At 38.0% G+C, this 24866-nt stretch overlaps 1 protein-coding gene across 1 annotated transcript in view; it reads right to left on the bottom strand.

Annotated features, from left to right (window-relative positions):
• Positions 1–24866, bottom strand: part of PRKAR2A (protein kinase cAMP-dependent type II regulatory subunit alpha) — a 54705-nt gene that overhangs the window by 13455 nt on the left and 16384 nt on the right. Inside the window, exons 2-4 of the mRNA XM_032193937.1 lie at positions 19773–19808; positions 4666–4718; positions 3150–3233 (exon numbers count right to left, since the gene is read on the bottom strand). Coding sequence (XP_032049828.1) covers positions 3150–3233; positions 4666–4718; positions 19773–19808 — 173 coding nt within the window. The remainder of the gene's footprint in view (positions 1–3149; positions 3234–4665; positions 4719–19772; positions 19809–24866) is intronic.

The raw sequence follows: 24866 nt of genomic DNA, 5'->3' as shown, positions 1-24866 counted from the left end.
AAAGTCTCTGATTTTCACACTTCTGTCATCATCATTTATAATGATCTTGCAAGGTATCTCAGACGTTCAGCTCTAGACTTGGCTCAGCCACAAGATTATTTGGCTCTAGACTTAGCTCTTAGGCAGCTGGGCTCTAAAGCGTTTGGTGACTTGGCTCCAGGGATCAGGGTGCTAGAACATTTACCACTAGATCATTCAGTCCTAAATGTCATAGCTCTAGACTGTTTAGCTCTAGACTTAGCTTTAGACCTAGAACTAAACCATTTAGCCGAAGACTTCACTCCATACCTTTCAGCTCTGCACTGCTTGGCTCTAGACTGTTCACTGACAGACTCTCTGGTGCGAGACTTGGCTCTGGACTGTTTGGCTCCTGGCATTTTGGCTCTGCATTGTTTGACTCTAAAGCATTTGGAACTAGACCTTGGGGCTCTAGACCGCTCAGCTCCAGACAAGTCAGCGCTAGGCTTGGTTCTAGGTGGCTTTGGCTCTACACTGAAAAAATTGCCTCTCATTTCACTCAAACTTTATTCCCTTGTCCTTAAAAACTCTCTTGATACTTAAACTAAATTAAGAACCATTGCCTGAATGCCGTTCAGCCACTTATTTCACAGCATGCATTTAAGTAACAGTTGTCAGAAAACAAGCAATATAAATCTTAAAAAGCTTTTTAAAAATACTGTACCTCAGCAGTGTTTTATTTGGAGGATAAACAGGCAGACTTATTTTTAAGTAAATGAAACACTGAGCTCTTTTGTTAACAAAAGGACAAGCTCTAGCAGATGCCTGAACGGTAAGACCCTCGTTTCAAAAATGGGTACTGAGGATGCCTATGGGCCTTGCTGCTAAGGATAAGAGGCGTTGCTCTCACCCAGTACAAAATTCGGTCGTACCTAAAATTCTACAAACTCCTTTCTAAGATACTGGGGAGCATACACATGATATTTCACTCACAGCTTTAAACAGCAGAAAGATTACCTACTCCCCCTGCACTTCAGATTGAAGCATAAATCAGGTGTATCACTGGGCATGCTCAAAACTTCAGGGTTAAACTCTGATAAATCTGGATTGATTTCAGTCCAAAGTTCTGTGTGAACCTTGTTAGCAGTGATCCACTGGGCATCAGCTCCTTTGTATTTGATACCAAGTATGACATCAACTAATCATACAAGGTAAGACACTTAAAAGGGCAGTTGAGTCACTGGACCTAAATTCAGCACAGTTCACCCACATGCAACCAGTGGAAAAGGAATGAATTTGGCCAGGACATTCGAGTCACACAAACACATTTACTCCTTGAAGGGTTTTGTTTTGTTGTTTGTTTTTGTTTTTTTTTTTTTAAATCTGTTTTATATGGCACTCTTCTGAAGCTGAGGAGCAAAGAACAGATTTGGAGCCTTACTTTGTAAACATTCCTTACAATTATTAAAGGATATTATACACCAAGCAAAAGCAGCAGCCATGCATTTCGCTATTCAGTAGGTAACCTTCCACAGAAGTCATATTTCCCAATTGTGCAGAGGAGGTTAAAAAAGAAATTATTGGGTTATGGGGTGAAAGGAGGCAAGTTCCATACACCATTTAAGGTGTACTTAATACTAGGAAAATACTCCCCTCTCTGTGAAGTGCCCTTTGTCAAACTATAATTAATGTACGTACTGAAGTCATCTTTCAGCCATGTGCTATCTTAAAGCAGGAGTCTTCAACAGCTGCAGTTAAGACCATTTCCATTACTTCTCTCCCCAGTTGCTTAGAAAGCTTTTCCCAAGAAGCAGTATTTTTCTAAGGCCGCTTTTTCAGCTCAGATATGTTTTTTTGAGTATGAACTGTTTATTAATTTTTGCTTCTGTGTTATTTTGCTGGAAGCCAAAAGATCGGCCTAATCAATTTGAATAGTGATCACATTTTGTACATACTCCTTGAGCTGCTGAATATACTTAGGTGTTTCATTTTTTACTATACACAATCAGGTTACTTGCAAAAGGAGCATTTTAAATGTCTCGAGTAAACAGATACAATGACAGAATCCCAGAACAGCGAAAGAATAGTCTTTGAAAGGACAGCTTTCAAGGAAACTTTTTGACTGAATGTGAATTTCTTAAGCTTACTGCAGTCAAAAGCTTTTAAATACTCCTCTGGGGATGCAGTTCGATGACTCTTGGAGGTTGTACAGCAACCAAGAACTGTGAGAACTTCAAGGAAAGCTGAGCAGCATTTCTGAAACCATAAACTAAAGCCTTTTATATCTCAGACAAAGCTCTGATTCAAACCAGGAAGATGCAGGGACCACTGCTTGTGTTAAAGCTTTCATTCCTCCCCTTTGTTTTTATGTAGTACAATAGTAGTACAATAGAAAAACAAAATAAAATCAACCTGTAGTGGAGATGTCAGTTCCATTTTGATGTAAACACCAAATCAGATATGAGAAGCACTTGTTCTGTGGTCTTTCAGAGGCTGGATTTTATTATTTCCAGAGGTCCATTCCTGAACTATCCTACATACCTGAACTATCCTACAAACCTCATTTAAAAAAAACGAAAAGCAAAAAACACAATTACATTTGCTAAGAGCCAGCAGCAATGGAGACGCTCATCATTAAAACCCCATGCGGAAGCAAGCAGCAATTAATTATTAACTTCAGCAATAAATCTGCAAGATGAAGAAGAACAAGGACAACCTAAAAACATTACTTTTACATTCGCTTGCAGAAAATTTACTGACACACTGACATTTAAAAAAAAAGGTGAAGCAATCTAAAATCAAGCAAATGTAGACAGAGTTCAACAATCATAAATTGCGTAAGTTACTTCAATTTTAAATTGCCCATGAAATTATGAGCTGTTCCATCAGGAAAAGCAAATGAAGTGCAATGGTACCCAGGAGTAACAGACAAATATAATTTATAAAATACTTTTTCCTAACAAAAACATACAAAAATATAATTTGCAGGGACAGTGATCTAACAGTCACAGTAACTGACAATTTGACCTGTTTGTATTGTTCATTGACGGTAATCCCCAAATACATGCCCCAAGCCAGTCTGCTTATAATTAAAATTTTATGAACTATCACAATACAGAAACAGTGTCTGGACTGTTAGATCAAGCTACAAAACAGCAACTCCAGTTTAGAGTTCCTTAAACTGATATTACCTGATCTAGATTTCTGAAGAGTAGGATATCTTTACATGCTTCCTGCAGTCTGCATCGCTGTTCGTCAGTTTTTGGATGAACTACCTTCAAAAAAAAAAAAAAAAAAAAAAAGTAAAAATACACAAACTGTCAAACTGTCATGACAGCAAAGAAATATGATTACAAATTGAACCTTCACTTCAAAATGAAAACACAAACACAATTTTAAAGTAACATAGTATAAAGTTCTTTTTTGTTGTTTGCATAAACACTATTTACATATAAATGTACAATGCAAGACAGAGTGAAAGGAAAATACAGAAAAATATTACACTGACAATTAACACATGTTAAAAAACAGTGAAGAGAGACAGTGAAGGATGCCTTTCCCTTCCCTTCTAACTGAGCTTTATATACAGTCACAAATAAACCTTTCATCGGGTTAAAGTAACCAACATTCACTGTGTCTCATAAAAATATGTATCTGCTCTATTTTGATTGGGGGGATAATTATGAAAATGTATAAAAAGCTTTAATAAGTTCACATTCACTGTATTAACTGTATTTCTGGAATAGCAGGAGTTCTGAAAAACTGTTACATTAGCAGGCATTTCTAAATATTCTTTGTCCAAGCTTGAGTAGCAGACCTCATTTGAAAATACATATATATATATATTTAAAAAAAATATATATATATATTTTTTTACTGATATTGAGCCAGCAGTCAGGAAAATTAATGCTTTTGATGAAATACATGTATCCAGGTTTAAAACCATTTTGATTGTCAGACAGTCTTTTTTCCTTTTTTTTTTTTTTTTTTAGCATCCTATGTATGAACTATTTTCTTGTTCAAGACAAATTAGATTAGACTTAGACTTTTCCTTGCAGAAGTGTAAGCATCAGTGAGATGGAATCTGGAAATGGAACAGCAGAAAGCCCCTAGAGAAAACACTGACCCTCACCAGCCAGGCTACAGGATTTCCTCACATAAAACATCTCTAAAGAAAGACAATAACAGTACCTGCACTTGCAATTCCTAGAAATTTCCAACTTTCAAAAACAATCGAACAACAGGTGGTCACAAGTCTCAAAACCTTTCAAGGAAGTATTTCTCCTACCCAGGCAAACGGCTTTGACAAGAAGGCAATGAAAAGCATGCGAGGAATTTCAAATACCCGTAAAGGAACAGCTGTGCTTGAGTTTAACTAAACCTTCCTAACAGCACCAGTACTCTAGGAATTCCCTCAACAAGCGTTAAGTATAATTAAGAAAGGAAAATATCCAAACTTTTATAGATAGTAGACTTAAGTAGAGATATCAAGTCCTCTAAAGTAAAACTATATTAAAGCTACAGTGACAAAATGAGTGTACGTGATAAAGTAGCCTTAAGTTTCAGAGCAATGTCACATTGTCAGCGACAGCACACCTCACCACCTCGCAGAATGAAATGCACAAATGGTAAGGAAGTCTCACATACTGACGTCTGCTTGTCAGGCCCTAGAGAGAACCAAGCACAGTGCAATTCATTCATTCTTACCCTTTGTTCTGTATCTTCTTCTTCTTCATCTGGATCGAAAGCCTCAGCACAAACTATAGAAAAAAAAAAAAAGTACATTAGAATAATAATATCAAACAAAGCAAGTTTATTTCCTCTGGATTCATTATCTGTATTTTATTTTCCTACAGGGTAAAAAAAATTAAAAATAACTTTTTCTTATGTTGTAATGATGTCAGAGACTTAAATTCTATCTATTCTCAGAACAAGCACAGCAGAGCTGTTCTCAAACTCATGTAAGAAGTCTGTAACTTATGGCAGAAGGTAACGTTGCCTATTGAGTACTCAGGTGCACAGGTAGATTTCCTTTTATTTTTTATCAAAGCATAACAATCACTATTCCGATTCATTTATGAACACACTCTCCAACAGGCAGAGCAAAAATACTGCAGCTACATTGCCCCATTCTCTGCAGTACACTGTATATAGCAAAACTCACTGAAAAAAGGGCAAAGAGGCATGTGGCACTCACTCTTCCTCAAGCCAAATTTGCAAGTATCTACAGCTTTGGTTTGTTTGCTTTAATACAGAGAAATCACATATTTACTCAGAAATTAACCTGGGAAAGGAATAATCAGCCCGACCATACTATATTCTATTAAAAAAAAATGTTTAATCCCCTCCCCCAATATGCTCCTGTATCTTATTACATTTGAATCAAATGAACATCCAGTTCCAATATGAAAATGACACTGCAAAAATCACACAATTTGATTTGTTCTCATTCTTTAAAAAAAAAAATTTGTGGAAACCATACACTGCAGTGCAAAGGAACAAGGCTTCCAAACAAGTCATTATAATTACAGGATCAGTTACAGGTGAGGTAATGATAATGGTGAGCTTCTAAATTTTCAGATTATTTTTGTCCAGTTTTATTTCTTCAGAAAAGGCTCACCTTCACAGCTATGCTATTACACAGTTTTACAATATTAAACACAGACTCCTTTGCTTGACAAAAGCCTAGATCCCTGGTTCAGATTTCCTTATTAATTCATGGACATATGCTGTTCATACATGTCAAAGTGAACTCTACATTCTAACTACCTGCACGGACAGAGAAAGCAAGAGTCAGTCCCGTGTTCATCTTCTCCTGCTCTTGCTGTAATAAGGATGGTCTTACTGCTGAGGCTATACAATACTTGTAAAATTTTACAAGGAAACACAGACAAGCATTTTTCTTTGTACTTTATCCAGCATCCTGACAATACTGAAGACTTGGCAGAATGCCCAGAAGCTCGCTGCAATGACATATAATAACTGAATGGACTTAGAAAGTATAAATAAAAATAAGCAGACAGGAAAAAAAAAATCTAGAAGGCTGCCTAGCATTCAGCAACTTGCAAATAATTTGAAAATGCATATACAACAATTGACCTTGTCGTGCTTTCAGAAAGGACTACAGAAATGTGCAAGTTTAGCATAATTTGCTAGGAAAGACTTGCCTTTTTTTTTTTTTTTTTTTTTTTTATTTTATTCCTGCCTAAAAGGTACAGGTCTTTTCTAGCAAATTACATTTTGATTCGTTTTTTCCTGGAGACAGTGAAGAGACTAGAATACAACGCAAGCATTCCATTCATTGCACCACAATGTAAAATCCCAATCATCCCAATCATATAATCATTAGCTATTTAATGAGTACTTATTGCTATCAGTACAATAAACCCGGCGTTGTACTGCTTCTTCTGGCTTGCACCATTCACAATACAGAAACGGTGCACCAGCAGTGTGCTTACAACACATGCTTTTACTTTAAAAAAGTGCTCTACCACCCGCATTTAGGGCGGGTACTTCACAAAGGATAAAGAGCATCCTTCCAATGCTGAAAAAATGGTATGGTGTAGAGCACAGCCCCAGGATGGCTGCGTTACGGAAAGGTAGACGGCTCAGAGTCCAGAACTGGGACTGATAGGCAAACATTCCCTTAATACGCTACACAAAGGCACTAACAAAGAGAACATTATTAGCATTTCTGTGTGAAAGCTTTCCTCCTCCTTTCATTTTACAGCACAGATCAATGTCTATTATGAAAGCTTTGAATTTTCTAATAAGAAACATTTTCTTCAAAGAAAGGCTCCTTGTTTTATCCAGTACAGTAAAACCGGAGATGAAAGTTATCTTTCTCCTTTATAACCAGCATATCTTACCAGTAACTAGAGATCGATTCTTTATTATGTACCGTAATAAGTACTATAAAAGCACCTACCTACGTCTCTTAAAGTACCTGGCATATAAACACATTTAAGGTGCATACCTACGAATTCAGACATCATCATACTTCATTATAAAGCTAGCATTTAAATTCTCAATATTAAGCTGCAAATTAAGTTCTGTTCCTGCCTCAACTGCAGGGTAACTACTGCTAATTGAGGAAGTTCTCCAAGATTTCCTTGGGAAGACAAGTTTCACTGCCATAGTATACTGCATTAGAGCAAAGCATTATCACAAAGCAAACAAAACAACCCAGTATTAAACAGTTTTGTTTGGGATTTGTACATTTAAGTCTCTCCCATTTCATCTTACGATCCAGTAAGGATGAAAATAGATTCCTGAAGCCCGCTACGGGTACGGACTAGGATATAGGACTTTTCTCTTACGTATGGAAATCACTTCAACGTGACAAGGGGCACTACAGAAATATAATAAAAACGTGGCAAAAATCAAATAGGAAAGTATAACAGGAAGACTTTTCTTCTTCAGCCTACTGCAGAGATTTCTTTATTCGTGCAGGAGCAGGGCAGGCATTTTGTATTTCAACGGGCAGCTCTGGCTGACAAGACTTTATTTGCTTGCAGGCAGAGCTGCAGCACAATGCAACATACCTGCTGTTTGGTGGTAAAAAAAAAAAAAAAAAAAAAAAAAAAGTGATGAGTTCTACCCGTATTGATGAGCCTACCCATATTAATACATAATGACTACCATTTTCCAAATACTTTAAAACATGACTAAGGAAAAGAAAAGGAGAACATTACATCAACATCATTCTGTGGTTCACGTCTCAATACACCCATTTTTTTTCCTTCTACCTTTCCTAACTGATAAATTAATTGCAAAAGACTGCACTGTTGAACGCATCATCTATCAAGATATGCAGGTCAGACTTACCTTCAATGTTTCACATTTTCTGTGCTCAAACAGGATTGCTTCTCTGTCCTGAATTGACAAGAACTCCCGTAACTACCCTGAACTATGTAAAACCCATCAGAAATCTAGGGAAGTTAATTTCAGGATGCCTGAAAGTTACTCGTTTTCAAGTTGCAGTATAGCCAGTCCCAATGGAAAGCTAATTGATATTTCACCTTGATGGAGTGAAAATACCTGCTCTATTATTATATACGTGTCTGAATTAATATTTTAACTATCTTAGTGTCCTAATAAAACAGATACGCCAAAGCAAGCTTATTCTCATAAGATTGCCCTAAATAAATGTGTTTGGCAGCATCTTTTCAGACTCATTTAAACATCAGTTAGAAAGGATCTCTCTCCAGCCCAACCTACCCTCAGAGGGGAGTTATTTGCAACACTAGATCAGGACTGACTTGGGAATCTCCCTGGGTAAAAACTTCACAGCTCCATGGCAGACCTGTTCCAGTATTGCACTGCACTCCTGAGAACAAAGCTTTTTTTTTTTTTTTTTTTTTTTAAATATGCAACCTAAATCTCATAAATATCTTGAAATAAGTGACTTCTGAAATCACACCTGTCTTATCTGAGATTTTCAGCACAACTCTGCCCTTGAGCAAATGCTAGGTATGAAAACACCACTGAAAGTCCCACACAGGAGTGACACACACTGATCACATATTTCCAACAGCATAGCTGTATCAGCATAGATATACACTTCATGAAGACCAAGCGACTTTCCAAATCTACCAACACAGTTCAAATACCTTCGAAAAAGAAGGGTTTTCAATCTCTAGAAGCTTTAGGGAGAAAAGCTTTGATTTTTTTTAATTTTTTTTTTTTTTTTTAATCTTAACATCTACATTTTGCCTCTCTGAGCTTGTTCAGCTTCTACAGCTAGTTTAGCTTTCTCCTCATACAGCACCTTCTTTGGCTTTCAAGAAGCAGCACATCTGTTAACACTTCTGAAGGCTCAGAAATGATGCAACTTCGATCTGCGCTTTGTTATGCAGGTGACAGCATCTGAAAGCAATAAAAATCTTTCTGGCTGCAGCAGTGACATAAGCTGTGGTTGGCGGGGGTGAGGGGGGAAGCAAGAGGTGGGGAGAGAATTGAAAGTAGGAAGAAAAGTTGGCCTCTACAACTATCAGTTTTGTTTATGCAAGTTTTAATCGCACCCAAGATACTGCTTTGCAAAATATGTTTTGTCAAGATCAAAGTCCTTGTGCTCTATGCAAATCGCAGAATGTTTCAGCTCCTGTAAGCAAAGCCTTTGTGAGAAACACACGGTTGACATCACTTTTTTTTTTTTCCTTTCTTTCAAAATAGCAGCCAAGAGGCTGGGATCTGAAGACCTTTGGACAAACAAGAAAAGTTTTTAATACTGGACATCAAAATTCTGGGTTTTATGTAAGCCAAATGCTTTGTTGATATTTTTGCTGTTGTCGGAAGAAGCAGCAAAGACATGCTGCTTTTGTCATTCTCTGTGTAATTTTGGATAGCACTTTCTGTACTTTGGAGTGAAATCCTATTCACTCCTCTTTACTTAGAAGGATACATTACCTCTAGAGCATCCTGTGAGACCCATCAATAAAAATCCGCCCAGAGCAGCAAATGCACAGCCACTTTCCAGCCACTTATTCGGATCGGTAATCTTGCACTATGTTTTAGGCTATGTTTCTTGCATTTGAGCTTGCCAAAGCTTCCTGCATGTCGTAAGTCTGTCTCTTAGGGGATGGATCCGTAGCCTCTTCTGCGAGCAGTACGCCAGCTGGAGAGGTGACCGCTTCCAGTGGCTTCTCACTCCCTCTTTGACAGCTGAGTTGCTAAAGCAGGCACTTCCAAACTGATGCAGTCAAGATGAACTTAGGAAGCTCAAACAGCTGGCGTAGCTCAATATGATCTGCTGTACTTCAGGAAACAAATTCAAGTTTCCTCTCACTTTTGTTACTGGATAGCGCAGTAACTTTTCATTTAGCAATTGCACTGTTTCCTGAGTTAAAGATCTCACCGTGTCAAAGACGATAACAAATTCATTCCTAATCCTCCAAGAGGCACAACTGAGACACGGCTTACAGCGACTGGGACTTGAGCAAACAACACCCCCTCAGATCTCCATCAGATACTGACACAAAACATTCAAACCACAGCACCGTTACCATGACCGTATACGTCAAAGTATAAAAAACTTCAGTTTATAAATATTCAGAAATAATGAATCTAAGTGGCAAAGGAAAAAAATGGATTTTCAGTTCTGGAAACAGCTACAAATTTAATTTAAAAGTTTAAAGTGAAATAGAATGAAATCAACTCGACATGTGCAGAGTTATTCTGCATTATAGAGTAACTGTGAAGGTACTAACCACAGGTAGCTTAGGAGAAGAAAAGGTAGCAATGTTCAGCTGGCTCTCCCAAAGCACTGCTCATGTTCCTAACCCAACCTGAACATGCCCATCTCTGACATGGACACTACTGGTATTTCACTACTTTAACAAAGCAGTAAATGAGGTTGCAGACAGAGGCTGAAAGGAGCTGGTCTGGATCACAGCTACCCGAGGCACAACCCTGGGGAGCTGTTTTTGCCCAAGGAGGCTGGGGCATCGCAATCACTTAAAAGAACCAGATGATGTATTACAGTGCTTGCTGTCCTTGCCTTTAGAAACCTTTGATAACTGCTCCCTCGGTATGTTTACATACTTTCCAGCCCTATTATCTACATCAGACTGCTCCAGCTTGTCTTCCTTCTGACATACCACGAAAGAAATGCAACAGTTCCAGTGACAATGGCTTGTGATAAAACCCTAACGCCAGTGTCACACACTCCTGCTTCATACTGACTTCACTTGTGAGCTCCGAGTATAACCCATAATCAATTATAAATGTCAACGTCTATCATCATGTGGTTGTGTGTTGTTTGTTTGTTTGTTTTTTTCTTTACAGTAAATCTTCAGAAGACAATCTTCTGCTTGTACATCTTTATTGAAATCCTCTTTCTACTCAGGAGCAGTTAAAATAAAACCTGTGTTGATGTGGGGCTGGGGACAGAATTCTCTTCTACCTTTTTGGTACAACATGATGAATATTACTCTTTTTTTTTTTTTTTTAAACCAATGTTTATCATTGTATTTGCTGTATTTAGGCACCTGTTGAATTATTTAGAGGCACAACTTTTACTTAATACCTTTATGTACAAGTTATGTGAAGTACTTTAGCTCATCCTTCCCTTTTATGTGCTCACAAGGGGCTACTACCATCCCATATCACAGAATTCAGGTTCTGGCAAATAATAAAATTGTAAGGTTATTATTTTGTTCCACCAAAAAAAAAAAAAAAAAAAAAGCTGAATAAAAAAATAAAATCCTTCTAAATAAAATCTTCTAAAGGTACATATCTGCGTACACTCCAATAATTCTATGTAATTTCTAGATTGTAATTTTTTATTATTTTAAATCCTACAATTTACAGATGACTTATCATGAAAGCACTCGATAGACCAAACACAGCACTCTGCAAGCGGTGTCTCTTTTGTACAGCTGGAGAAGCCAAAGGACAAGATTACATGATTTCGCAGAAGCCAACTACTAAGCCACAAGTGGGACCGCTGCATTTTTGGCTTCCACATCTCTACTCGTGACAGTAGAGCCCCGTATCCCATCAGACAGTCTGCTCTGGACCTGGCAGTAGGAGGCAAGCCTGCAGGAAAAGTAACAACAACAACAAGCTTTCCATCACAGTAGAGGACTGATTAAAACAGAAAGCTTTCCATGTGGCAGCATCAAAAGAGTTCACAGCTCTGACATGGGAACAACCTAACCCAAAACATTGTCCCTTAGATCTTAAACAGCAATTTAAAGGTTGCTACTTTTGTTTCTAAGTTCTTTTTCTACTTTTAAACAAAATAACAAAGTATTTTAGCATTAGATATTATCATTGTGTGTGGTGCACCCTGAGAAATTCACGTGAAGCAAGCTTTATTCTTGCAAGTTCAGGAATCAGAAGGCTGCCATGGATAAACATGCTGCTGACCTTGGTCAAGCCTTCTAAGAGAGCCTTACCGATGAGATAGTCATCCATAAAAAAGGTCTCCTGGAAAACATGATGCTACTACTATTTCAGAGCACCCAGCTTCACAATTGTAGAAGTAAACCTTCAGCTTTAATGATCTTCTGTTTGAGCCAGTCACATAAATCTTACCACATTTCTAAATAGTTATGTAACCAAAGCAGATAAAACCAGAAACTAAGCACCAAAATGTCTACATGCCTGACAAACACAATAATACCGTGCGTCTCAGTCAAAAACAGCATGGAGAATGGTCATTTCACATTCTGGTTACATCAAATCACCACAAGTTCCAAGAAATGGCCCAAATGCATACCTCCACAACATAATAAAATAAAAATAAATCTGCCAGGCTTTTAGTTGCAAAGAATAGATAGGAAAGACAATCTAGCTGAGAAATAAAACAGAAATAGTGTTTTTCCATTTTAGAAATAAGAACTTCTCTTTCAGTCTCCAGACCAAGGCATTTGCTGTTTTTATACTTGCAATTCTGATACGTGAATTGCTAAACCTGCAATGAGGCACGTGGTATTATAAAAGAACTAACAGCATCTTAGGCAAAGTGCACCAAAGTACTCGTGTGTTAGAACAGCAGGTATTTAGCAATGAAAATCACCTGCATCTTCCTGGCATCGATCACGACAGAGAAATGAAGGATGTCGATGTGTTAGAAGGCATTTCTGAAATTAATGGTTCAGAAACTTAGAAGTGATTTTTTAGGATTTATAGAGAATGTCCAAATAGATGAAAAAATCCATTATTCCTAACGGAATGAGTATTGCCATGTTTACCCATAGTAACAGCAAACAATATAAAATAAGCATGGTTTTGACACAAAAAGATTGTGTGTAGAGTGATGTGGAAGTCCTCAGATCCCTGTGCTTTGAGATGACTGCATCCTATCCTGGCAGGCAGGCAAAGCAGGGAGTGCAGAAACCTACTGTCCAATCCCTTGAGGAAAAAACAAACAAAACCAAGCTGAACAGTAACTACCTTAGTTTCTGCCTAGCTGTGCGGTAAATGTGGGGCTCTGCTAGTAACTGAGAACATACAACTATTTGACTTGATGCAACTTACCTTTAGGATGAGTCAACTCTGGATTTTAGTGGCTCGCTGAATAAATGGATGTACAGGAAACCCACAGCTGAGCCAGTCTGGCAAAAGACTAAAATTAGGCAGAACTTAATCAGTTAGAAGTTGTGCGCTTTATTCATAAGCAGTAAGTTCTGTGCTTTCCTGATATGAATTAGTGAGTTTAAGAAGGATACTCTCCTTCCTGTGCCCAGTTCTGGAGATGTGGGAAATATACACTCAGATACGGCAACCGTGGAATCAGGTAAGTGCTTCCAGCAGCCAAATACCCATTTCCCACAGCCAAGCCATGATTTATTAAGCCTCTCTTTAAATAAGATCACTATAAAAGTGGTCACAGGACTTCCTAACTGAGATTGCTTTAAGCGCATTATACTCCCTGTAGTTAGTTTTTAGCATGCTGACCTCTGGAGCTTTGCATTATTTGGAGTACGTGCAGTCTCCTGAGGTGTTGTGGTGTTAAAAATGACTCAGGGAAGTTCCTGAAAACACGTGAAACATCCTTTCATATTTAAATCAAATAAAGTGCTACTTTATTTATTAACATGAGCAATGCAAATCACTTCCCACTCCTGAAGTCACTCCAAATATATACATCACAGAACCATGCCTTGCACTAAGCATAAAACTGCCTTTTTAGCCTTTATCATGTCATGCATTTTGAGATTTCCTCCAGTGTGTTTGCTTTCAGTTCATTATGTACAACAAAACTATGTGAGAATGTTGTAATTTGGGCTTGAATTTGCATGATAAAACATAGCTAGGGTTAAAAAAAAATAAAAAAATCTCCATGTAGAATCTCTGTGTAACCTCCACTCCAACCCCTCAAAAAAATGATAATGAAATTTTATTAAAAAGTCAGCTGAAGGCTGCGATTTTTCAAAAAGTATTTATATATCTAAAGATAGACTAGCATTTAAGTACACCTTTTAATGATCCTTTATGTAAAAGAATTAATCACCTGCACCTTTTGCCACCTGAATACTTTTGAAAGACTAATCCTTAGATGATTAGACTGTTTAATAGATGTGCATAGTTATAACTTACTTCTCCCAATTAATAAAAAAGGACTAATCTGAGTTAAAGATATCCAGCTTCAGATGGACAATTTTAATCATGTAACACTATAAGAATGAACAGTTATTTTAAAAGATATAACAAAGAGAAAAACTGAATGAAATCTACTCTACTGCTGCACTACTTATTCATTTATATTTGCATTTAGTAGTTTGCATCAGATTGGGTCCTACCAGATACTAAACTAACTTAAGTCTTAGATATGGATGCTCATGAGGTGCTGCATTTCTCTATGTCTTAAACAAAAAAATAATCTAGCAAATTACAAACAGAATTATTCACACGTGTGAGATTCAAGTAATTGTGAAGTCACAACTGCTAATTTCTGAAAATAAGCTTTTCATTATTCACTGAATGCCAATTACATGCCAAGATTTTTTAAACAAGTCCCAGTATTGCAAACAGAAAATAGGCTTTTTTGTTGTTGTTGTTTAACGAATAATGATTCAGGCACTTTCTTACATGAGAGCACCCACACAATTTATCACCACTTTCATCTGTCATCCCACACACTTGGCTTTTGCTCATATCAACATTTTTCAAAATGTATTATTTTCATTCTAGTTATGATACCAGTTTTGCAATCATTAGGGCTAGCAAAAAATGATAGAGGCATCAGGCTGTTGAAAAAGGAAAGCTGTTCATGCCATTTGTAAAACTTTGGATTTCTGAACTCAGAAGTCTCTTTCTGTTTATCATCTGCCTCAAAACCTTTCAGCAGAATTTGTTATGCTATCAGTTTTGTAAGAGGGTGAATAATCAGGATAAAAATTCATTAAATAGCTGCAAGAGAAGAAACCAGATCATGATTTACAAGTCATCCTCTCTGATAATCAGTAGTCTAGCAAGTAGACAGCAAGAGAACGGCACAAAGTCAGTCACTCTCTCCCTCCCTTGATGATATAAGGTGATGAGATTTTTTAATCACTGAAGTAGTAGTGCATCCTGCAAGAGAAAATACTTGAAACCAAAAAATATAAAATAAAAAAGTCTTGCCTCTTGCTTTCTCTCTTCATTGCTATTATTTAGGTGTCCTTATTTATAACATGATCCCAAAACTTTTGTGTCTTTTGTGGGGCTTTTTTTAAACCAAATACTAACACATTGCTTGGCAATAATTAATATAAAAGTTTTCTTAGAAAATGATTTTTAGAGCTGTCATTTTAAAAGTCTAGAAGCTACTAAAATGATTTTACTATGCATAATATTATCATATCCTGACATCTCAACATGCCAAGGTGTGAAGAAAATGCCGTATCTCACTGCAAAGCCCAGAGAGATATCAGACTTTAACTACATATCTACTTTATGAGATGATTGCTCTTCTTTGATAGGAGCCAAAAGAATGAAGAGAGTTGAAAGTAGAGTCCCCTACTGACAAAATCAACTAATGTGTGGGCCTCTTATAGAAGTACACCCTGTGAGGAAAGAAAAAGCCAGGGCATCAATTTACGCACTACTGAAATATGAAACTCTATACCTACACTCTCTAAAAGTGATATGTTAAAATCTGATGTGAAGATGAAAAAACTATTGTTTTCTCATTTGCTAGACTGCTAGAAAGAAGCAAAAGAAACTTAAAAAAAGCTGATTTCAAACCCAGTATTTGTTGGGGATACTACATGACAAACCTGAGGCCATTGCCAAAGTCTTTGAATATTAATGAATAATACTGAATGACAGATGCTCATACAATTATAATACTGATAAAAGCATTTACATAAGGATTAACACAGCTAATTCCTATTGCAAACTGCTGTAATTCCAGCTAGGTTACACAGAAAACGTTTTCTTTTATTGTTATCAAGCACTTAGCTAAGGTTCCCAGCAATAACACCATACATCATAAAAGATAAAGTTTTTTTTATATTAAGACCCATAAAGGCACTTGAATCCAGGAATGTCACCAGGCAATGATTATTTTTCAAATGGAAGGAATGGATTTTAAATATCTGTGGACTAGGGAATGAGAAAAGCAGTAACGTATGCATACGTACACACTCATTCCTTCTCCACTTGTTAAAATAGGGACTGACTAGTCATAAAAACTGCGAAGATGAAAAAAATACTTCCTGTGACAATTAAAAGCATAATTATGATTCTGTGATTTCATAGAATGCTGTTCCCATTATTCATGAAAGCAGTTTGAGTAGGCTGAGTTGGAATTTCAAAATGCCTTGCAATCAAATAGTGATGGGCTGTGACATTGACCATTTTGAGAAGGTAACATGACCTGAGCTTTGCTCAAAAAAAGCACATGACACTGCTAAATGGTGCCCTTCTGTTAGAATCTCATCCCACTCTGAAGTATTTGCATGTAATCTGGAAAGGATGGTTTGATCTGAAAGAGGCGAATTTCAGTTTCTATTAAATCCCATTGAAATAAACAAATAAAAAATAAATAAAAAAACACACCGAGAAATTATTCAACTTTAAACATATTTCAAGAATACCAACTGAAGATTAATATTCACAAACAAGGTATCTGAAATCAGAATACTTTTGAGCTGTATCTGTGACAGAGCAATTCTAAAAACAGTGTCTGCCGACAGGAAAACAGCTTTTTAGGCAACCTGAGAAGCAGAAGGAGGTAATTTTCCTTCCTCGGTGAGGCTACAAAAGAACACAAACACGCAGCTGAGGACTGAACAGCCGCCTCTGCTTAGCGCAGGCTCTTCCCATGCTCTGTGTTTCTCATTTTGTTTCTCTCTTTAAAAAGGCACAAGCACATAGATAAGATCAAGAAGATAAAGGGAGCCATGGCACAGCACCAAGAAACAAAGATCTCCTTGGAGATCTTCAAAAGCTGCCTGTGGTCCAGGGCAGCCTGTTCTGGGTGTCTGTGCCTGAGCAGGGGTTGGACCAGATGCACCCACAGGTCCCCTCCAACCTCAACCACTGTGATCCTGTGAAACAGCAACTACCCAGTGCCACGCTCCTCCTTAGCAAAGATGGCAAAGTTTACCAAAATGTTGTCAGCTAAAATTTTCTCTCACTATATAAATATTTATTCCGTCTGCAATCATACCTTAGGAGAGGGCTTAGCACCTGCTTCCAGAGACAGCAAATTTGATCCTTTCCACTTCACTGAGTCTCTGCTGAAAGCTGCCTCTACCAAAGCAACTCCCATCCATTCAGTTAATTTTACATTAACATGGAAATGGCCACAGATCCTGACAACCATGTCATTTGGATGGCATAAAAATATTGGGGAAATAATATCTTGCTTCCCTACATTATATAATTTAATTGTTTATAAAGCAATTGAATGTGAAAACTGTCATCAAACCCATTCTGATCCCAGAGAGACCAAAAGGAGATTGAGGAGGGAGTACTTACACGGGAGACACCAGGTCACTCAGATAAACTGAAATCACTGGAGAAAACAGATGCAAACTTTCTGCCACAGGTCTATAGTATGGGTGTCGTTTTGTCAGGTTTTTTTTCTTTTTAATCCTGTAAAGAAGTCAGCAAGTCTGCTGGAGAGTGGGTGTTTTGTAGAATGAATCAAAGGTGTCTAGAAATGGTAATATGAGAAATCCAGCAAAAAAGTTTACTTTTTTGAAAGATAAGACTAAAGGAAGAGGAGAAACTATGCCCAACTGAGACTGAAGTAGGCGTGACAGTCTTCATTCCAAAAACACAATTAACTTTCATTCATACACTGTCAGTAGCAAACTCTCCTCAGTTGCTGCAGTGGGACAAATAGCAATGCTTTCTCTTCCCTCCAGTTCTGAAATAGCTTTGATATTGGTTGTGAAAGGAGACACCACTGATGTCTCCCACCTTCCTGCCCTGCCTGCAGTTGCTAACCAAGGGCCAGGGGTGTTCTTTGAGGTTGCTCTCACTACAGACTGGGACCTGACCAAAAAAACAAATAGTTTGTCAGGAGCCCCTATACTTGGAAGAAGATCAAGAAATGCAATCATGCAAGAATGAATTTCAACACAATCCAGCTCTTGGACAGGAACGTATTTGTATGGTTCTCAGGCTATCCAAACCAAGCCTGGGCAGACTGAGTCAGGCAGCAAGAAGTGTAACATGAGTTACTCATACCAGCAAAAGGCTCAGACATTGCTAATTTGCTTAAAGCAGCAGCAAGAAAACTCTTCTACTGGGTAATTAGCACTGAAATTGCCAACGGCACCACAGTCTTTTGCATCGCATAGTCAGGAGATTTTAAAACTGGGGTGGGAGGGGGGATACGTGCAATTACTGCAAAGATAGATTGCGATTTTTCAAATATTTTAATCAAGTCAGTCACCAGCTTGTTACAAATTAGGACTGACACCATGCTTGAGGTTTGAGTGCCTGCCATGGAACCTCAATCTGTTACGTGGCCAAACATGCTATACGCGAGTAATGTGTTCATTAAATAAATTCTAAGGGAACATCGAGCTCTCATTTCTCTTTCTCCCTCCTCGCACTTCTTGGAAAAGGCTGTTTCTCTTCATAAGAACACTGCTTTACCACTCTGCACTTCTATAAATAATGCCACGAACGTGATTAGATAAGCCTCCTTTCCCCAGGATGACCCTCCTGCACAGATTGGGGAGTTTCTCGCTGACCCACCCAGGGCCACCTGCTTTGCAGGCTGAACCTCTGACCAGCACACAAAGCCGTGTTTCTCTGGTCAAGAAGCAACTGGTATTCTCTACAGAGCATTTACAGCTGCCAAACCACTTGGAAGAGTTTAATGCCAAGCACGCCACTCACTCTCCCTCCCTCAACAAGGAGCACATCAGCACAGGAGATGATTAACTAGCAACAGCAGCAGAAATGGGGAGCGAACGTGATACGAAAGCAATATTATCACTTTGGGTCAGCGATTTGAGAAAAAAACGTACACAGAAAATTAATTGGTCTTCTGGAAAAAAAAAAAAAAAAAAACACAATCAAGATAGTTTGAAATTTAAAAGGTTAGCTTGACCTTCCTAATAGATCGCTATTTCTCAAGCAGTTTTTATGAATCCTGATGTTCTTGAAGTATTTTATTGAAGTACTGCATAAGCTAGAAATGAGTAAACTCATCTGCTCAAGGTTTTTAAAACAAGCAAAAGTAAACTTCCTGTCCAATTCCTGCCTCTGGGTTAGAAAACCTGTACTTTGAGTAAATCTTACAGAATGACAGCTAAATATTTACTGACATTAAAGCAGCATTTGCCAGTACAGTCAAAAAAAAAAAACAAGAATACCACGTTTGGATTTTTAACAACTAAAAACCTAAATGAAAATTCAGTAATTTCTAAGTTTGCTCCTTACTGAAACTTCCCTGCAACTTGAAAAACCAATACAATCTGGTTTTGCTACATGCACCAAAATGAAAAAAGATGCAAAGAACTACAGGCATCATTCCTTCTCCCTGTTTCCTCAGCTGTATCCAGTTTGGAGCAACAGGAATAAGAAAATGTATCTTCCATGGGTTTACGTATCCTTGGAATTTGCATTAGTACCCCAAGTAATCAGGATCATCTGGTTATCTTTAGGGAGCTAATCACAACTTACCAGATGTAACCATTTCAAATTTCAGTACCAAAGGCAGAAATAAAGCAGTTTAGGAGAGAATCTGTAACTACTGTATGCAAGTTGAAGACATTTTAATTGAAATAAAAATACTGCAAGCGGTATAAGAAATTAAACCAGTAATAAAGAAGGTCATTTTTAATACAATTCCTATAGTCAAATGAACGTTTCAAAACTTCATCAGAAACATGAAATTCTTAAAAGAAATAACATACCTGATACTCTTCTGTTGCATCGGTTAATAACTGGAGCTGCAAAAGAAAAAAAATCAAAATTACAAATGCTATTTACTATTAAGAATTCACAGTCTTATCTTGAATAATCATGGTAATTTTTGCCAAATTCCATATAAGTCTCTCCCCCCCCCAAGAAACAACTAATAAGTACTTTGATGTAAAGCTTTGATCCGCCTACTTGCCAGACAGTAAGTATTTATTAAAAGTTAAGTTTGTCTTCCAGAAGGCCATCACATGCTAAGATAGAGAGCAAGCAGTTTTTTTTTACCCAGTTCTGAAAAAACATACAAACACACACACATCTACAGAGATAACTCAATCTTAACCTACCATCAAGCCCCAGCCCACTTTACATAGCATTATTCCGCAGCATCACAACGCTATGTTAGCTACATCTAATTAACACGGATTAGAAGCTGATGAAGCCCATTAGCTAAAGCATTCCATACCGCTACACACCCCAAGCCACATAACTGAACCAGTGCATCGTTCAGCACTCCCATACTAGCGCCAGTCCTTCCCCTTGACAAAAACTATCTTCTGTTAAAGCCAAAGAATCCTGAGGTGGATGAGCTGTTTCACTGCTTTTTCATTCGTGCTGCTAGCTATACGTACTGATTAAACATTCTCTCTAATCTCCCTGTTCACATGCATTTCTACTTTAAGCCACCCTTCAGTGAACAGCATCCTCTCCCCTTTTTCCACTGTAATCAAGTTCCTCTGAGTTCCTTCAGTCTCAACACAAAAATAACCAGCCTGTAAAGCTTCACAAACCAGCCCAGAACAAAACCAAAACACTCATGTGCTCCCCCGCCACTCACAACCAAAGCAATTTTATTCTGAATGTTTCATGCCTTCCCCGTCCCTCTTCCCCACAACTGATAACTGCATTTTTCTGATCTAACCAGTGACATTCCTATTCCATTCTTTAAATATTTAAGAATTAGATGAACCTTTATACTACAAAGTACACGCATCAAACAGAGCCAGACATGTGCTACCAAAGACTTAGCGATACCACCATTTATTTATTTATTTTAAAAGTTAGAAACATTCCTGTATCTCAGCACTACCAGCATAGGAATACCAACGCTTTCTTAATCAAACATACAAAAACTCTTCTTCTTTTGAGCATTTTAGCAACCTCATGGTTCATCCACTTTCCAAAGACTGCAGCTTCTTTAAGAATCTTGCTTATTTTATCTCATAGCAGGGTTTAGTATCATCAAAACAGCACCAAGTTTTCCACAGTGTTAAAAATGAGAAAAAAAAACAAACAAACATAACCTTTTAAGGACAGTTAAGAGAGCACCATTATTCAGCCTCCATAAAGCATTTAATCTTAAATTGATAGTTTGCTTTTCCTTACACCAGTGACAGTTTTAACACCTATAAAATTTCAGGTTCACTTTTATACGTTGTCAGATGATGACTATTTTTATGCCGAAGAGATACAATCTGGCGTTTCCTACCACAGAAGATGAACACTTTCTTTTGTTTTAGCTCACCAATGAAGAGCTCTCTTTGTTTATGACAATTTCAGCATCGCGTAGACAGCAGAGCTGCTCCTATGAATACTTGTGGCTTGTCACAGAAGGCACTGGCATCAAGAAGTGCTGCGAGAACAACTCGTGAGGGTCCCACTACAGCTGTGTTAGGCTGCAGGCAGATTCCACAACTTTAGATGGGGTAGGATGGGACTAATGCATTTACAAGTAGCCCAGACTGTTTTGAAAGAGCTCCTGGACTGAACATAAAAGGGCATTTAACTTAAAGCAATATTCATGGTATTAAAGCAATATTCATAGGTTACGAACAGTAACCTCTTGGACCAAAGCAGCCTTTAGAGCACACATCCTCCACAGTAGTAACAAGAACGCCAAGAATTCCCTACACCAACCCAGCACCCTTCAGTAGAGCTATCTTCAACAAGAAACAGCTTATCTGAAATAGGAAATGTTCCTTTTGTGTGTCCACACTTCGAATGTCCCTCCTGCACACCACTGTGCTGTGTCTAAGGTCAGTTATGTGTTAATTGAGGAAATTAAAATGAGATTAAAAGATTTTGCTGTGAGATGATTGTATTACAAACCCTCCCTTAGGTCAGAAGCCTTGTGCAGTAACACTGAAGTTTGTTATCACAGAACCATCTCGTACCTTTGGCACAGTGCTTGTTTTCACTTGTGCTGTGGGAGCCAAGACAGCAATCAGGTGAAAACAACGAAAACTGCGGTAAATTAAAGCATTGTACCAGAAGAGGCCAAAACAGCCCAATTTCCTCCCTGGAACTGATGGCAAGTGACATCAGCAGCGGGAAGACATCAAGCTGCACGTTCCATGGTTTTGCCAGAGCTCACTTCGGACAGGAAAACTACTCAACTGTTTTAAGGAAAAACAGAAGTCTGCTGAACATGTGCATAGACTGACCTGGGGCACAGCCTTGATTAAGCACTAGGTAGGAACACTCATCAGGGGCTGCTTCACAGCTCAAAAGAAGTTTCTGGCTGTAGGATTCTTTTTTATTTATAGTTTCGCCTTCTAGAACCAGTCAGTTCTCTAACTTAAATAAATACTTACTAAATAAGTAGTTATCAACTTTACATCAGTACTGCTTAACCTCATTCAGCATTCTACTTTTCCTGCACTAGGGGAAAGAAAAAAAAAAAGTACATGTTCATTCATATATATGTATGAATGCCATATACATACACCATAAACATTCTAATAAGAATGCTACAATGCTGCTCAACTTCCCAATTTTAAAAACACTTGACACTACTTTCAATCACCTAATTCCACAAAAGTAGTGACATACATATCTGCTAATTAAAGCCTGCACTACTTTTCCTACATGAAGGTACACTGCTCCATTTATTTCATAAATGGATTTGAATCAGCTGCATAAATAAATCACTTCTGTTGGTCAAAGTCACAAACGTGATTTATATCAAACAGCAGAAACCACTACTGCCACACAGCTGCACTACTGCTTGTTAGTAGCTCCTTTTCTCACTTGGAAAATGGGGGATATAAAACCTCAAACACAGACTTGTATGCAGTGATGCTGGGAACTAATGACCTGAAACAGTTTTGGGGGATTTGGTTTTGTTTCTTAATACTTTCCAACAGTGGAGAAAACAAAACAAAACAAAAAAGAGGGATTTCTCAAAAATTCTTCAGTTTGACACTGAGATTTTCTTTGAAACACCTGACACTGGAGTTTGGCTTACCATGTCTAAGTGGCAGGAGTTGTGACCATCACTACAGGCAGGTGGGAACACTCAGCTCCAGACATGAAAAAGTATACAAAGGAAGAAGTACACACATATTACCTGCTCTTACCCTTGCTTTCAAAACCAAACCAACAATTAAGGTATTTAAGCCAAACAATTGACAATAAAATTGCTCTCCCAACTTTACAAACAGGATCTAAAAGAATGCTTTTCCTACAGCGCGTGGGATCCCTTCTTTGTTGGTGTACTGAAAGTGACTGGCAAAGAACAGCACCAAGCTTTTAAGAAGTTACACTTCCACCCAAAAGCACAAGATATTTCTCTCTACTATTTATAAGCTTTGTGAGGTTACGAAACATGCTAAAGCTTGAAATGAACAGAAAAGTGATAACAGTCTTTCTCCCAGCTATTGCTGTCTTCTTCTTCCACATACTAAGAACTTTAAATTCTTACAGAAAGGATAAATAAAACTCAAAGACCTGCTCAGGGTCACAGGAAAAAATTCAGGGACAAAGGAAGAACTGGCATTCCAGGCATGCATGCAGGGTACGAGATGTTACCACTCCGTACTAGAAACCTTAAAAACTTTATTTCTCCTCCTCTTCCACAAGGTCTTTGCTTTTTACTAGGATCTGTGAACACTTCCTAACTAAACTGGGGGGGATGCATAGCGATTGCTTCTGATACTGGATATGCTTTTTAATGGCACAAATTCTTGTGTGCACAACAAAACGATTTTCTTGAATCTCTATCTTCTATGAGACATTCTAACCAACACAACTACTTTTTGAAAGTTCCCTCATGGAAGATGGAGCAAAGTTTACAACAGGTTGCATAAAGTCAGTGGAATAGTACCCTGAGTTCAAACAGCATATAATGCCAGCAGTAATATAACAAATCAGAAGGAGTCAGTGACTTCCAGAGTAATTTCCCATCATCAAATCATGGCACAAAACCACCCTGTGTGAACAGAGACAAAGAGAGAAACAGTATGTAAACTGTCCTTATTTAACAAGTCAGTTACGATTATCCAAGCAGCATGTGAGTTGACACTATAAACTATTAAAGCTGAAATGCCAGCAGCAGAGCGGAGCATAAATCCGAGGCGTGACTGTCTCTGCGGAATGCTGTATCGAGTTACGATAAGGAAGTGCTAGACTACAGCTGTCAGCCTGTTTTTCTACACACCAAGATGTTAATGGACTTACATGAATATGAACCGCCACTGGGAGGAAATGTAAAGATTCAAGTACCAAGTTTTAAGGATTTCTAGTAATTAAAATACAATGCTAGAGGAGAAACAGGACTTTCATGGTCATATATATATGATCATACTCTAACAGACGCTGATCTGAACTTGCTTTTCAAGAAGTAAGTAAAATAAAAGGGTTCTCTGTGACTACCACTAACATAATAGTTAAGTATCCACGACTTCCTTCAGGATGTCCCTGCTTAACAGGGGCAAATTCCACTAACCCCCTCCAGACCGCTGCTTGCTAAGGGGCAGTCCGAGCGGGACTACAAACTACCACGTTTTTCCCCCAAAGACAGCTCTGGAACCAAACAGGACAACTCTGTTTCTTTCAGAAAAGCAAAACAGTGAAATGAATGAGGGTTTTACAGATACGATGTATATTATTATTTATTACCTCCCATCCCCCCTGAAAAGGATGGAAATTCAGATCCTGGTTAGAGGCAGACAGGAGAGATCCTGCCGGTGTCAGCTGAAGCACGCCAGATATCCAGAGGAAGACAAAAGGTCAGGGAACACTAGGGAGGAAGAGCCTTCTTTAAAAGGATGAGCGGAGGTATGTGAAAACAAAAAAGGAGAAAAATTGAG

Source organism: Aythya fuligula, chromosome 10 (assembly GCF_009819795.1).
Source record: "Aythya fuligula isolate bAytFul2 chromosome 10, bAytFul2.pri, whole genome shotgun sequence".
Taxonomy (NCBI): Eukaryota; Metazoa; Chordata; class Aves; order Anseriformes; family Anatidae; genus Aythya; species Aythya fuligula.
Note: the sequence above shows the minus strand (reverse complement) of the source record. Positions and strands in the feature narration are given on the sequence as shown.